Source organism: Verticillium dahliae, genomic scaffold (genome assembly GCF_000150675.1).
Source record: "Verticillium dahliae VdLs.17 supercont1.37 genomic scaffold, whole genome shotgun sequence".
NCBI lineage: Eukaryota > Fungi > Ascomycota > Sordariomycetes > Glomerellales > Plectosphaerellaceae > Verticillium > Verticillium dahliae.
In genome coordinates this window covers 1732-17464 of record NW_009276961.1, presented here as the reverse complement: position 1 = coordinate 17464, position 15733 = coordinate 1732, and the positions used below count along the sequence as shown (strand labels likewise).

At 56.5% G+C, this 15733-nt stretch overlaps 6 protein-coding genes across 6 annotated transcripts; 5 read left to right on the top strand and 1 right to left on the bottom strand.

Moving 5' to 3' along the window:
- Window positions 1-13: 13 nt before the first annotated feature.
- On the top strand, window positions 14-727 carry VDAG_10282 (eukaryotic translation initiation factor 3; the record flags this gene model as incomplete). Its single annotated transcript, XM_009659751.1, has 1 exon — window positions 14-727. The coding sequence occupies one exon, from the start codon at window positions 14-16 to the stop codon at window positions 725-727; it is 714 nt and encodes a 237-aa protein (XP_009658046.1).
- Window positions 728-3399: 2672 nt separating this feature from the next.
- Window positions 3400-4719, top strand: VDAG_10281 (uncharacterized protein; the record flags this gene model as incomplete). Its single annotated transcript, XM_009659750.1, has 1 exon — window positions 3400-4719. The coding sequence occupies one exon, from the start codon at window positions 3400-3402 to the stop codon at window positions 4717-4719; it is 1320 nt and encodes a 439-aa protein (XP_009658045.1).
- An 858-nt stretch (window positions 4720-5577) lies between these two features.
- Window positions 5578-6824, top strand: VDAG_10280 (Usp domain-containing protein; the record flags this gene model as incomplete). The annotated part of the gene is made up of 2 exons (XM_009659749.1): window positions 5578-6027; window positions 6108-6824. The coding sequence occupies 2 exons, from the start codon at window positions 5578-5580 to the stop codon at window positions 6822-6824; spliced, it is 1167 nt and encodes a 388-aa protein (XP_009658044.1).
- Window positions 6825-7734: 910 nt separating this feature from the next.
- VDAG_10279 (uncharacterized protein) lies at window positions 7735-9411 on the top strand (the record flags this gene model as incomplete). The annotated part of the gene is made up of 1 exon (XM_009659748.1): window positions 7735-9411. The coding sequence occupies one exon, from the start codon at window positions 7735-7737 to the stop codon at window positions 9409-9411; it is 1677 nt and encodes a 558-aa protein (XP_009658043.1).
- A 991-nt stretch (window positions 9412-10402) lies between these two features.
- VDAG_10278 (uncharacterized protein) lies at window positions 10403-12342 on the bottom strand (the record flags this gene model as incomplete). Its single annotated transcript, XM_009659747.1, has 3 exons — window positions 12035-12342; window positions 10556-11985; window positions 10403-10419 (listed from the first exon to the last, which is right to left on the bottom strand). Exons 1-3 carry the CDS (start codon window positions 12289-12291, stop codon window positions 10403-10405), a joined length of 1704 nt encoding a protein of 567 aa, XP_009658042.1. The 5' UTR covers window positions 12292-12342.
- Window positions 12343-12583: 241 nt separating this feature from the next.
- On the top strand, window positions 12584-13657 carry VDAG_10277 (uncharacterized protein; the record flags this gene model as incomplete). Its single annotated transcript, XM_009659746.1, has 2 exons — window positions 12584-13216; window positions 13247-13657. The coding sequence occupies 2 exons, from the start codon at window positions 12584-12586 to the stop codon at window positions 13655-13657; spliced, it is 1044 nt and encodes a 347-aa protein (XP_009658041.1).
- Window positions 13658-15733: the final 2076 nt, after the last annotated feature.

The window sequence follows — 15733 nt, the reverse complement described above, 5'->3', positions numbered from 1 at the left end:
GGATGCCATCCGCATGCTCCAGCACATCCTCGTCTACGTATCGAGGACCAAGAACTTCCAGAAGAGCGCGCAGTACGACTCGATCACCAAGAAGAACGAGCAGATGTACGCCCTCATCGCCATCTGCGTGGCCTTCCAGCCGACGCGTCTCGACGACACGATCCACACGGCCCTGCGCGAGAAGTACGGCGACCAGCTCCTGAAGCTGCAGCGCGGCGGGCCCGAGTCGCTCCCCATCTTCGAGGAGCTCTTCCGCACGGCGTGCCCCAAGTTCATCTCGCCCACGCCCCCCGACTTTGAGAACCCCGAGGCCAACATTGACCCGGTCGAGCACCACCTCTCCATCTTCATGGACGAGGTCAAGACCAACATGTGGAGCCCCACCATCAAGTCGTACCTCCGCCTGTACACGACCATGGACCTCAACAAGCTGTCGGGCTTCCTCGACGTCAAGCCCGACGAGCTCCGCGCCTGGCTCCTCGTCAGCAAGCAGCGCACCAAGCAGCTGCGCTGGTCCGAGAACAGCCTGCTCGACGGCGACCTCGTCAACGTCAGCGACCTCGACTACGCCATGCAGAACGTGAGTCGAGCCCGTTTCGGAGACGGCACCACTGGAAGAACGAGAGCTAACAAAGGACCGCAGGACCTCATCCACATTTCCGAGGCCAAGGTCGGACGCAAGCTGGTGGACTGGTACCTCCGCAACCTGTCGCGCACCTACACTTAGATCAGTGCCGTCATGGGATTACTCGGCACGAATTTTACGGTCTAGAATCTGGGGTGGGAGAAAAGAGGGGACCTGCGAAAGAGAGGTTTGCCGAAATGAAAAAAAAATGGCTGGCACGCGCGCGCGGAGGGGCTCTCATTGGAGCCCACAGGTGTGAAGTGGAGGGATTGCTCGCATTGTCAAGGCGTTCAGGCGTCACAGTCACCCCAGGACAGGAAAAATGGGGAAGGGGAATTACCGGCCGGCAAGGGGGGGCTACCCAAAACAAAACCAAATTTGGCGGCCCTTGAGACAGAGAATGAGAGAGAGAACTGACGTTTATGTCAAGAGTAACGCAGAGAATGGATTTCACGGCCCCCCTCCCCTCCTCATGTCCGGGGTGGCTTTGTCTCAGAAGACGGCCTGCTGCCGTGCTTCGTCTGGCTCGTGGCATACGTGTGCCTCTGGGACGGTGCCAAGTCGCCAAGCCCACCCACCCCGTTCGATTGAGCCATATGTTTTTTTTTATTTAAAAAAAAAAAGAGCGGCCAGATCGACGGGGGACATGCGGCGACACGCTGGTGATGTTCTGTTCAGAGGCAAGGCGTGGAAGTCTCGAACCCTCAGCTCTTGGCGGCTTGGCGTTTGCGTGTCGCCCAGGTGGCGAGCAGTGCTTGGCGATGCGTTGATCTACGACGGCTCAGATGTCGTGATGAAATGAACAACACGTGATAACATATTTCTCGGGATCCAATTTCGACTTGATGTGATGGTGGTCGATCGTGCGGGCGAACTTCGGTGCTCTTTGCGCAGACCGCGCCATGACTTGACACCCAGGCAAGACAGAAGCAGAGGACGTCGAGTCAGAAACAGTACGTCGGGAGGGCGGGCCAGTCCATGACGCCTCCCCCAGTGGCTTGCTTGCCTTGTACTCGGGTAGATAGTTCTGTTCCGCCCTCGGGCAAAGGCCGTCACTGAAGCAGGCTCCCTTGCATGATCCATGAGATAGAGGTGCAGAAGCGCGGCTGGGGAAGCTGCTTCTTTTTTCCGAATGAGGAGTCTGTCTGCTCACCGCCCTGGTCTGATGGAGGGAACCATACCTTTCTGGCCAAGGGATTTCACGTGCGGGCGGGCGTGGTGCAGTCGTTGGTAGGAACCCTCCGCGGCGAGACAAACGTCCAGGCCATGTCGGCAGCCAGGAAAGTGACATGGATGGCTGGCGACAGGGTCGTTGTGCAACGTGGGGTTCAGCTGGGTGCGTCGACCTGGCCCTTGAGGGGGCTGATCGCGGCGTCTCCTGTCTTATACATGTTTTCTTTTCCTCGGAGACTGTTCAGAGGGGCGGCCGTCGCATCAACTGGGCAAGATATGTTGCGGTTGGGGAGGGGGGCGATTCGTTGTAGGGGCTTCCGAGAAATCGAAAAGGTTGTTATCGGGAAGGGGGGGAGGCCTGACGACACGACTTTGGGTTTTTCATGACGGGACACGTCGGCGGCGGTGAGGCTGACTGCAAGCACTGTACAAGGTCACACGGCAGGCAGTTTAAGCATCTCGGACGTGGCGTAGTGACGGCGGAGATGGCGTTGTGAGGTTGTCTCGGGGTCTACGGCATCTGAGGCATCTGGTGAGATTGCTGCAGCCTTCCGAGGTGGGCAAGATCATCGGAACGTTGGATCAATAAGCTGCGGGATGTCATGACCAGGCGTCAACACGGGAGGCCATCGAGCGATGTAGCAGTCATGTGTATGTAGGCCGGCGAGGATGGGCGAGGATGGCGAGGATGGCGAGGATGGCGCTTGACAGATGAGTCGTACCAGGCTTGGCGCCATGTGCTGTTTGGATATTGCCGTTTCGTGTTGCGGATTTGGGTCCCACGGCCAGGCGACTTTTCTGAGCATGCCACAACGGCGGCCAGCCCAGTTCCCCGGACCCGAACGAATGGGCCGCTGTTCGAGAGGCAGGCCAGCACAGAGACATGGCTCCCCCTCCCCCCCTCTCTCCCCTCGAAGCAGACGAGATGAGCAATGCGGACAGAAGGGTTTCGCTTGGCTGTTTTGGGCACCATTGATATTTCTGTTTGGCTCCCAACTGAGGGTCAGGGTCACCGTCCGGGTCCAGGCCCCCTGCCGTCGAGCAACAGGTTGGCCCCAGGCTGCTTCGACGAGCAGACAGGGAGAGGGAGGGCGGCCAGAATTATCACCGGCGGCCAGGCGGACGGTCCCGAGCAGGGGTGGCCTGGACACTGGACACTGGTGCAGATTTCCGCCTGTTGCGCGTCCATCTTTCTGGTCCGTGGTCTCTCTCGTGTCTCTGGGCGGTACATGGTTGAGATGAGCGAGCGACGATGATCGTGGGCCGTCTGTGAAGTCTTAACTGGGCTCAGGGGCCCGGGTGGATGGGGGGGAGGTTTCCCTCTTCTCCTGCTTCTTCCTGCTCTGCTTCTTCCTGCTCTGCTTCTTCTTGTTCTGCTGCATCGTGATCGTCATCCACCACTCGCTCGTTTTCGTTCCTATTAGCCTTTGGCGTAGCACTGTCGCCAAGCTTTGCCCGGCCCAACCCCCCCGCCTTGGTTCGCCCTTGCTCTCTCTCTGCCTCGAGGCCTCCTCTGCCTCTGACTTGTCTCGACTCGATTGATCAAAGGGTCAGCTTGCACGTCAGCTCAGGTCGGACAACAGACGGCGGCGGCGATTCAGATGCTCAGAGAAGTGGGATCTACGCCGACGACGGGGAGGGAAGATGCAGACAAACGGCCAGGCCACGGCCCAAGGCAGCGCCAGAACCAAGGCCAGAACCAAGGCCAGAACCAAGGCCAGAGCCACGGCCCAAGGCAAGGCCAAGGTCGACCGACCCACGGCTCACGCACCCTGGCCCTGCCGCGGCGACCTAGCTCGCCGCCTCCCGTACCGAATGCATACCGTGGCAGCAGACCAAAGGCGCCCGAAAAGCAGAGGAGGAGCTGGGCTTCATCCACTTTCGTGACTCCTCTTCTCCGTTCTTCTTCCTTTCCCATCACCACCAAATCCTCTGCACCATTGTCACGGCAGACGCCCTTCTCGCAGACGCCCTTCTCGCGAGCACGCGCACCGCCAGCACCGCCAGCACCGCCAGCACCGCCAGCACAGCCAGCACAGCCAGCACAGCCAGCACAAGCACAAGCACAACCAGCACAAGCACAAGCACAAGCACAAGCGCAAGCACCTCCACCAGGCCTCCGTCGAACTGCCACCACTGGCTCGCCCGCAGCCGCCACGCTCCCCTCGGCCGGCCTCTGCGCGAGGACGCTCCATCGCTGGCGCCGCGTGCACCAGTATCTACAGCTGAAGTACGCCCTCGAACCTCGCAACGTCCGATCCTTTACCTTTACCGTGCCGACACCGACCCCGACCCCGACCCCGAATCCCGACATGTCGGAGCCTCTGCCCGCGCAGCAGAGCGCTGACGTCAAGAGCCCCGACTCTGGCATTTCGCCGCGCACAGTGATCCAGGGCTCGTCGGCTGCGCCCGACTACTTCCCGCCTCCGAAGGCGGCAGCAGCAGCAGCCCCAGCAGACGCAGTCCCCGCGAGCCTGGCGACACCCGCCGACACGCAGGATGCACACGAGGCCCAGGAGGCCCAGGCTCCAGCAGACGCCGCTGGCGACACCGAGACGGAAGCCCAAGCACCAGCCGCCGCGCACAAGCCCGAGCGGCCACGCATCCAGATCAAGGGCCTGAGCCAGGGCCAGGGCCAGGACGCGGCGCTGCGACCGGACCTTACGCTGCAGAGCCCCTCGAGCGCCAGCATCGACTCGGGCACGACGGTGAGGCCGAGCGAGTCGGGCGGGCCGAGCGAGACGGGGCGGCCGCGAACGAAAGGCGTCCATCTCGTCGCTGAGCTTTGCGCCGCTGCAACAAACCCCGCGCTGCCCCAGGGCACGCACAAGAAGACGGACAAGACGAGGATCCGCGCGAGCTCGCCGCCGCCCAACCGGTACGTTTCCTTTTCTTTTGTCTTTCTACAACACTCGCTGTGATTCTCTACTCTTCTAGACGGCCTCCCCCCCCCCCTCCCTCGGTACGGTGGGGTCGAGAGCTACGTAAGCTTTCCCCGGAATGGCTTCCTTGCCGCCCAGTGCTTGCGTGCTCGGGGGCTTTGGGGCTGCGTGGGGTAGCAGCCCGTCGGAGATCGACCGAACTGTTTAGCATGTGGCACGTCTCTTCATGTCGTATGGATATCGCAGACATCTTCCGATCCTCCTGGGCCCGACTGCTCTTCGCGCCATGGCAGTGATTGTCAGGTCTCTGCCATGGCGGGCCTCCCATCCATCTGTCCCTCCCTTCATTTGGTACCTACCCAGATCACACTCGTCGCCTTCAGGCTACTTCCCATGCCTTGGGCCGGGCTCATCAGCGGCTGCGCCCCGCAGACAATGGGCCTGCAGCTGAAGGGGCCCGCGCCGGTGTCAAGCGATGCCTTTCTGCCTGCCTGCCTACCTACCTACCTAAGGTGCCTTAGGTAAGGTACCTTTCTAGGTACTCATAAGGACCTTCCTAGGTACTCATGAGGACCTTCCCAGGTACCCTTAGATCTTCTAGGCACTCTTAGGGACCTCCTAGGGACCTCGAGTGCGCTACCCAGGTACCCCGCCATTCATTCCCACGACACCGGTTCTGGCCTAGACCACCACGACCAAAGCGTCCAACAGTCACAACAAGCATCATCAGACCACACAGCCCCCTTCCCCTTCATCTGGCTTGCCTTGCCTATTCTTCCCTCTGGCGAATTGCCGCAAACAATCATCGACTCGGCTGCGTCCTCCAACGCCGCGTTCTTTTTTTTATGGTTCTTCCTCTCGAACTCTCTTTCTCATTTCACAACCCCAATCGCATCCATGCTTTCGTCACCTATCAGCGCCGGCACACCCCCGACCAGTACCATGGAGCTGACCGACAACCCCGCGCACAGATTCCAATCACATGTCGCCTTTGACAACCTACCCCTCGGCGAAGCGACCAAGAGCAACACGCCGTCCCTGACGCTCAATGTCCGCCACCGCGGCTACCAGGCCAAGCGCCGCTCGCGCACCTTCATGGTCGGCGTCGACGAGCACGCCTACTCCGACTATGCGCTGCAGTGGCTGCTCGACGAGCTGGTCGACGACGGCGACGAGGTTGTCTGCGTGCGCGTCGTCGACAAGGACATGCGCAGCATCGGCGCCTCGTACCAGGACGACGCCCAGGCCATGATGGATGCCATTCTCGAGAAGAACGGCGCCAATCGCGCCATCAGCGTCGTGCTTGAATACGCCTGCGGCAAGCTGCACTCGACATTTCAGAAGCTTGTACGACGCATGCGCCCTTTTTTTTTCTTTTTTTTGGTCTCTTCCTGGTGTCTCCTCTTTGCTGACCACGCTTGCATCAGATTCAAATATACCAGCCCGCCATGCTCATCGTCGGCACGCGCGGCCGCTCCCTCGGCGGTCTGCAGGGCCTCGTCAACACGCGAAACTCCTTCTCCAAGTACTGCCTCCAGTACTCGCCGATCCCCGTCGTCGTGGTGCGGCCGACGGAGAAGCGCGAGAAGAAGAAGAGCAAGCGACTCAACGACACGGAGCGGCGCACCTACGTGCGCATGCTCTCGGCGACGGGCGGCAAGCACGAAGCGGACAGCGAGAAGAGCAGCCTGTACGAGGTCGAGGTCAAGTACTCGGCGGACGAGGAGGCGCACCAGGTGGCCAAGGTGCTCGGGCTGCCGGCGTCGTTTGATCCCACGGTCAAGCCGCTGAACCCGAGCGCGCTGCTGCGCAACCGGTACGCGGAGCCTTCGCCGCTGGGGTCGCAGACGCACACGCCCCCGACCGAGGCGGCGGCGGACGGCGTGGGCGGCGTGCCCAAGGCGGCGGCGCCGCCGAGCACGACGGGCGGCCACAGCGACAGCGACAGCGACAGCGACGACGACGAGTTTGAGGCCATGCCGGGCGAGCAGGCGCTGGATCTCGACCAGCAGGAGAAGCTGCACGACATGGAGGTCGGCGAGGCGGCGGCGCTGCTGAAGCAGAACCGCCGACTGAGCGCCGAGTCGGGGAATGCGGATGACGACGACGAGGGGCGACACTCGCGGAAGAGCAGTGTCAGCTAAGGCGCGGCAGGCCGTATGTGGCTCTGCAGGTGCATGTGCTTATCCAGGCCCAGGCGGGGATGAAGGGGGGGGGGCGGGGGGTCCAGCTTTGTATGTTGGCGGTCAAGCGTTTCGGATGCAGGCGGATTGCTGTTTTTTTAGTCTTTTTTATTTTTTGATGGACGAGAAAGGTGTTCTTTGTGCTTCGTCTGTCGTGGCACGTTGCCGCCTGTCTTCAGATGGTCTTTTTGGGTGTTTGGGAAAGCGATACACCTTCCATATGGAACATGAAAGTCACGTATGGATCCTGTCTCTGGCTGATGGTGTTTCGTCTCAGACGGGCGTGGCAGAGCTTGGCGGTCTGCCATGTCTGCCATGTCTTTGCCGTGTCTTTTGCCTTGCTGGTGAATTTGCTGTAGTCCAGACGTTTGCAAAACTCTCCATATCTGCATCACTGCATCACTGCATCACTGCATCACTGCATCACTGCATCACTGCATCACTGCATCACTGCATCACTGCATCACTGCATCATCTGCTCCATGATACTCGTCCGTGTCCGTCAAATGATGGTCAGGGCTGGACGCTCTTACTAAGCAAGTAGCAACGCGCATACGGCTCGGACACGCGGCTGAACTTTGGCCTGACGACTAACGACTGACGATGCACAATGGACAACACGCCAACTTCATCCCTGTACACACTGCAACTGCATGCATCCGCGACTGCATCCGCAACTGCATCCGCAACTGCATCCGCATCCTGCCACTTTCCTCGACCTCATCTCCCTTCACAACGATGACGGTCGGACGGTAACAAACGGTCCCAGCATCCGCCTCCTCGACGCCCACGATCTGTACCTGAGACAGCCCCCCACGACAACACACCACATGCCTTCCCGACCCGTCCACCCCCCAAGCCGACGACGCAAATGCTCTGGTTCGGCTCCTCGTGCAACGACGCGGCGTGCGCCCCCGTAGATCCCCGCAGCCCCTCGACCCTGCGCCTCTCCGTGTCGCTGTCGCCCCTCGTCGCGACCTTTGTCCTCGTCGCCCTCGCCGCCCACCGACACCTCTTCCCGCGCCTGACCCGCGGCCACGACGTCCGCGACGGCGCCGACAATGTCCTCCCCGCCCACGCCCCGCCCTCGCTGCGCCAGGCCCACGCCGAGCACGGCCGCAAGAGCCTGCGCCGCCGCGTAGCCGCCGCCGCCTTCTGCTCGACCATTGCCTTCGCCGCCGTCCTCGTCGAGCTCATCCTCGCCGAGGTCGCCGACCTCATGCCGCCGCGCGCCCGCGCCCTCGGCCTCGCCCTGGTCGTGCCCACGCTGCTCGTGCTGCTCGTCGGCGTCATACCCTTTCTCGAGATCCAGAGCGTCGTCGCCGGCCTCGGCTGGCGCTTCCAGCGCAACACAAAGGGCCGCCTGTTGAGGGTCGCCTGGACCATCCAGGGCCTCGTCTTTGCCGCCTGGCTCTTCGTCTTCTGGAGCCTCGGCGCCCTCGTGCCCGTCGCCGCCAAGGTCGACACGGCCGGCGCCCGCATGCGGGATGCCGACGAGGCCGGCGGCCTCACGCGCGCCTGCGTCGAGCGGATCGGCGTCATTGGCATCTCCCTCATGGCCATGCTCAGTGGCTTCGCCGCCGCCTCGAGCCCCTGGCACACCTTTGGCGCCTTGTCCGACAGGAAGCGACGGAGACCCGTGACGGACGGCGACCTCGCGCGTAAAGAGGGCGGTCTCGAGGCCGCCAACGAAATGCTCCTCACCAAACGACACCGGCTGCAGGCGCTCGAGCGCAAAGCGTCATCGACGGCCCAGACCTCTGGCGGCAGTGGCAGCGGTGGTCTCGTCGGCAAGATGCTCGGCACCATCCGCGGCGCCGGCGCCGGCGGCGACGAGAGCGAGATGCGCGGCCTGCGCCTCGAGATTGCCGGCCTTGAGACCATGCAGGCCAACCTCGCGTCGAACCTGGGCCTCATGCGGTCGCGCCAGGCGGCCTCGGCGCGCGCCGCGACGCCGCTCGGCCGCCTGCTCGCCGTGCCGCAGCACCTCTTCAGCTGGTACTGCGTGTACCGCATCCTCGCGACGACGCTGACGACGCTGCGCCGCGCCCACGCGCCGGCCGCCGCCTTCAGCGCCTCGGACCCCATCAACCGCGTGCTCGGCCTGCTGGCGCGCCACTGGGACCCCAAGCTCGACCAGCTCGCCTGGGCCCGCACCATCAGCTTCCTGCTGAGCGGCGTCATGCTCGCCGCCAGCGCCGGCTCCGCCACCCAGACCTTCCACCTCTTCGCCCGCTGGACCCCGGGCCTGCTGCGCCAGGCCCAGGCCAACCTCGCCCTGCTGACCGGCCAGATTGCCGCCGTCTACGTCGTCAGCGCCGCCCTGCTGCTGCGCTCCAACCTGCCGCGCGACGTCGGCTCCGCCGTCGGCGACGCCCTCAAGAGCGCCCTCGACCCGGCCTTTGTCGACCGCTGGTTCGAGGGCTGGTTCCTCGTCAGCAGCGCCGCCACGGCTGTGGGCATCTGGGTCGGTCGCAAGATTGCCGGCGACGGCGAGGACTGGATCGATGATTATGGCGGCGAGGAGGTCGGCCAGAAGCGGTCGTGACGTGTTCATGTGTTGCATGACGTCTGCTGGGGGGGTGTTGCCATGACGGACGTCTGCTGTTGCGCATGTTAATATGCTGGACGTCTGCTGTCGAAGATGTTCACATGATAGAGGTGTTCGCTGTGAAGCATGCGTTGATTTCATCATGGGAACGTCCGCTGTATAGTGTGTGAATACGCCGACGGAAGTTGCAGGATGCATTGTTGTGCTATGATATACTCTGCAAACTCGGCTTCGCTGCCGAATTGCCTGGTTCGCATGTCATGTCTGATGTTCAAGACAATGCCAAGTGAGGTGGCAGAAGCCCGACTACCCCTGCAGGGACCGGAACTGACGCGAGGCCCGGTGTGAAGGCCAGAACCCTTGAGCCAAAACCCTTTGACGAAAGGTGGTCGAATCATGATGTGTAGTTGTGTATATGGACTCGAAACAGCAACTAGTAAAGATGTACTACATTACCATTCATAAAGAAAGCTCCTCAGAATACGCATCATTACATCGCTCTTGGCCTCCATATCTGCCAGCATTCTGATGTCTTCAATCGCATCAGGTATGGGCTTCAAAAGGGTATGCCCTGGACAAAGTGCCGCCTCTCCTAGTTCGAGGGCCTCCCGGAAGAAGGCCTCTGCCTCCTGCCGCTCCCCTGCTGCAATTCGCAAACCCCCGAACCCCTGCAAGACTATGCTTTTGGCATACTTGTTGGAACCTACGCCCATCTCTGGTCGTTCAATCAGGTCTTGAAGTAGGGCCTCTGCTTCTTGAAATCTGTCTTGCAGACCCAATGTTAGCCCGAGACTGCATAACCGCCTTAAAAGTCGCAGCTGCTCTTGTAGGCCGAATGTGTCTCGGTGCTGCATAGCTTTCCGGAGGACAACCTCCGCTTCTTGGTGCTTGCCTTGTTCATTCAATACCAGCGACAGCATTGCCAAGCTTTGGCGTGCATCTTCTTGCCGGGAGTACTTGTCCAGGTCAAATCCGGGTGCATTTCGAATTACTTCTTCGACTTCTCTGAATTTTTGTTGTTTCAACAGTCCATAAGCAAGTCCGTTACGGATATATATAATCGCAATCTCGTGCAATTCTGGCTTCGCCTCCAGGGATGCAAGCATTGCGCGGTAACTTTCCTCGGCCTCTTCGTACCTACCTTGACCTTCAAGCGACAAATTGAGATTGATGACGCAAAACAGCGTAAATTTGTCATGCGGGGGCCGAGTCTTTTTCGACAACTCCAGTGCAAGGCGTAGATTCTTCTCTGCCTCTGCAAACTGATTCGAGATAAGCAGTAATGAGCCCACCTGATAAATACTTTCGACTGTGAGGTTGTGGGTGGGACCCAGAACCCTCCTCCGTATTCCAACAGCCTTCTGTAACATCGTCACTGCTCTCTGGTGCGAACACTTTTGAGCTTGGAAGAAGCCCGCTTTGACGAGGACATTCGCCATGCTTACTGCTAGATCGTCTTCCACTGTATCCCGCTCGTCTTCGAGCGGACCCAGGTGTTGGTCTAGCATAAGGCATAAATCGAAATTTTCTATCAGGGGGGCGGGATACTTGCTGGACATGGTGTCGAAGAATAAACGCTGCGTTGGCAGCTTCCTGTCTTTTGACTTGAGCCACTCTTGAGTGCAGAATTGGACCATCGGGTGCATGTCAAGCACGTCCTTTTCCTCATCCACCCCGACCAGCGAGTATCCCGTGAGACAGGTCAAATCGTCTTCGAACACGGGTGAGGCTTCTGAGGAGGAATTGCTGCTGGCTGTCGCTGGAGGCTGGTCTTCTTGGGGCTGCTCTGGCACGTAGTGCTGTAGCATCCAGCTCGGAATGTTCTGCGCACTGAAGAAGCTCATGAACGCAAGAAGATAGGCTGCCGACCTTTGCTCCTCCCAGATGAGCTCAAAGGTTATCTGCCATGTCTCGAAGATGGAATTATGGGCGGTATAGTCCCTCCGCATGTCCTTGGCACCTTGATTGAGCAGCTTTGCCTTCTGCTTTCTGTCAAGCCGAAGCTTATCCAGGTACTTGGTCGGCGACATGAGAGCTTGACGGCCGATGTATGCAGCAGCCTGTGTAATCGCGAGCGGTACCCCTCCGAGTTCCTTAACCAGCTCAGCCAATATGGCAGGCTCGTCCTTGTCGCCGAGCTTCCGGCGGACCAACTGGAGCGCTAGTCCTTCGTCCATGACAGGGACAACGAAGATGTTTTTGTTGTCACCCGTCAGCTCGAACGCGGCATCTCGACTGCGGGATGTGATGATGAAGGAGCCGTTGCTGCTCATAGGGAGGAACGCAGAGAGTGGTTCTCCCTCGTCGTTTTGTCTGGTGGACAAGATCCGCGCATCATCGACGTTGTCAAGAATCATGAGCCACTTTCCGTGGCTTTTATCGCACAGCCAGCTATGAACCATTTGCAGCACGTGTGCGTTCTGTGCATCATAGCCTGGTATTCTGAAGTCCCGCGCTATATTCCGGTATGCGCTCTTGAATCGCTCGACGGTGCTGGCAAATACCCAAAGGACATGGGTGTCGCTCGATTTTGCGATCTGACAAGCATGGTGTATGGCAAGCTGTGATTTACTGTTGGGGTCAGTCTAATGGCCTCGTCTAGACGAGGAAGCATACTGACCCAATACCGCCGAGGCCGATCAGCGCAGCACGGTACGGCGGCGCAACGAGGCGCTCCGTAAGCCAGCTGGAGATTGTCGGTCTTTCAACAAAGTCTGCGTCTGGAAGGAATGGAACCATCCAGACTGGCGTAGTACGCTGAGGGACTGTCTCAATGTTATTGATTCGGACATTGAGGTCGCCAGCCACTGACGTGCCAGCAAATACATTACGTCCGGATATCGAACCACCAAACGATGGTCCAAAACCAGCGTCCATTATTGATGATACCAAGCGCAGAGAACGAAGCCGTTCACTTTGAAGAAGAAAACTCGATGATCCGACACGTAGCAAGGCAAGAGAATAACGTCGAAGAGCGAAGAAGCGGGGTAAGGCTGGCAAAGATTCATATTGTAATTTCGGTGTGGCAGCACCTTGCAATCAGGAAACTTGATTGGGCAAGCGAGGCGAGGTATCTAGGTATTTAAGCTGAATGGACGTGCAATAAACTGTGCACCAGACTCTCCCTCATTCTTGACAATTTCGCGAACATCTCCGTTTCTCCAACAAAATGCCAGATCTTGACCCCTCTGATTTCACCGTGGCTTGGATCGCTCCCCTCGCGATCGAGGCCGATGCGGCAACTCTCATGCTCGACGGTCTGTATCCCGATCGATTCGAGCACAAGCGGGGAGATGACTATGTCTTTCTACCAGGTCATCTTCAGGGCCTCAAGATCATCATCGCCACGCTGCCTGTCGGCGAAGAATACGGCACAGGATCCGCGGCCGCCATTGCCAGCCAGGTCAAGTCGTTCTTCCCTAACATCTGGTTTGGACTTCTCGTCGGGGTGGCGGCGGGCCTCCCGAATCTCGCTCGAGCCCCGCCGCGAGACATTCGTCTCGGCGATGTGCTCGTTGCGGTTGCCGATGGCGAACAGCCGGGGCTCGTCGCTTATGACCTAGGCAAAGACACTGGTGGAGACCTGGAGCTGTTGCACTCCGGACGCGTGCTCGCTAAAACGGAGAGGATCGTGCGGTCAGCAATCACGAGCATCCAACGTCGCATGCCATCCGATAGCCAAATCTTCCTGCGACATTTTGATTTCTTGCAGAAGAAGGTGGAAGCAATGGGCAAATTCGTCGACCCCGGCCAGGACAAAGACAAGCTCTACGACACTGACGATAAAGGCGAGACGATCGAAGTATAACGCCAACCGAGACCAGAGGCACAGCGCACCAGGGTCTGGTACGGGTCGATCGGCTCGGGGGACAAGCTGATGAAGAATGCCCGCAACAGAGATCGCCTCCGTGACAGGTTCGACCTCATCGGGCTCGAGATGGAGGCGGCCGGCACCATGAACCAGATCCCCGTCGGCGTGATCCGCGGCGTGTGCGACTACGCCGACAAGCACAAGAACAAAGACTGGCAGCCGTACGCGGCGGCCATGGCAGCGGCGTATGCAAAGGCCGTCTTGCTGGAGATCATTCCCAAGCGGACGGCGTCTGAGCAGACCTCCGCCGAGGGTGGGTCGGGATCGGCGACGGGCCGACCCGGCGGCCCCGTTTTTCACGGCCCAATCTCTGGTCGCAATGTCATGGCTGGCTGGTCGACAAGGGGGAACACGAATCAGACATTCAACTAGGGGTGTGGCACAAACGATGTTATCAGTTTTCATTTGACAGGCGGACAGCTGATGGATAATACTTGTGACGGGTGCTGTGCGGCTGCCTCAGCTTGGGTTGAAATAAAGTTTGGCGGCGTTGGAGTCTATCCATCCAGGATGTGAGAACTGTTGGAGGTCAAAGGGAAAGGTGTTGTATTAGGAAGCTATTCTCTAGGGCAGGAGGGTGCCTGGAACTAAGCTATGGGAGGGAGGCGCCAGGGCACAGGCCACCTGGCATCAGGTGACCGCTGGAAGCCCTAGGCGAATACCACTAATACCCCCCTATAGGCACTATCTAAGGCATATTAGCTATTAGGTCTATAAGAGTCCCTATAGGTACCTTATACTAGGCCTCTTTCCTAATCCTAGTACTCTAAAAATATAATCTCCTAGCTAATTAGAAGCCTAGGATTAATATAATAATAGTAGCTAATTTAGTTTACGTTAATAAGGCGTAATTAGCGAATAAATTCTATATACTTCTTAAAGCTAAGGCCCTTTATAAGTCCGTTAATAGGCATTTTAGCGGAAAGTATATAGCGAAGCTTAAAATCGTTTATAATAATATATTCTTAAACCTATTTATATCGAATATCGATATAGCGAGTATATATAGTATTAAGAAGGTTAAAGGTAATTATTAGAGTATTCTAGCTATTTATTAATAATATTTTATATTATATAATCGATATAGGAGGTATTAGGCAACGATCGAGGGTATAGCTTAGTTATAGAATAAAGAGATAATAATAGATAAGAGGAAGGGAGAGATAAAAATAGCTATATCTCTAGAAGGAGATGTCGGGTCGAGCAATAGATCGAAGATTCTTATAGCCCTTAAAGAGAGCTATAAAATAGTATATTTTTTATTTAGATCGAAAATAAGTAGGTCGAGGGGTAATTAGAAGAAGGTTATAATTAACTAAGAGAAGTACTTAAATTAATCCTAATAGGAGTAAGGCGTATCTTAGAAAGTATCTATTCCTAATAATTAAGAACGTATAAATTAGATAGGAATTACTATATAAGGGGGACTTACGAGTATAGTTAGAATTAGATAATTTTTTAAGATCTAAAAACCTAAAAAATAGGTCTAGGGGGTGCCCTCTATATATAATAGACTGACCCTTAGTGGCTATGCGTGGATAAGGCGCTTAGACTACCTCTAGACCTGCGGGGGAAGTGGAGTCGGATTTAAACTCTAGCTAATAGGGTATAAGAGAGCTTAAACGCTTATTACTATAGAACGGCTCTATAGAATATTATAAAAATTATACCGTTCTATAGCTACGACTTTTCTCTATTTTATAATATATATATCGTTATAGTTTAGCTTTTATTTAAGCTACTAGAGTAGTTATAAGACTCTAACCCTTAAAATTCCTATAATTATTAATATAGGTTTTAGTATATTAACTTATAATATAAGGAGTATTATATATAGACCTATAAGGAGGCGGAGGCGCTATAATATAAGGAGGCGTTAATATATATTCTATTAGAGGGTCCAGAGACTCCCTATATAATAAGGCTACCTCTATAGGAAGTACTTCGTTAGCCTTAATAGAGTTAATAGAAGAGGAGCTTATCTCTAAGTTAATAGTAGAGTTATAAATCTAAGTCTCTAAGGGACGAGGCTAAATCGATAGAGGGACTAATTTATAGTTAGGAGGAGGAGTAAATTCCTATTAAATATATAACTTAGGAGGCTCTCAGTTAGTAGTTTCCTTAGCCTTAGGGTACTTAATAATAAGCTATTTAATAGCTTTATAAAAGGGGATATTAATAAATTTAGAGATATTATAATCTATAAAGATAATATTATATTTATATCTGTCGATACTCTTAAGGAGATTAAGGGTAGTTTTATATTAGCCCTCGAAGAATTATATATCTTCGTAGCGGATAATATTATTATACTTAGGAATATAAACGTTAAAGATATAATTATAGGGACTATCGAATCCTATAAAGAAGCCCTTCTAGGCTTATACTTCTATCTTATTAATATATAGGGGGTAGAGAATACCCTTCTTATATATATAAATAATATAG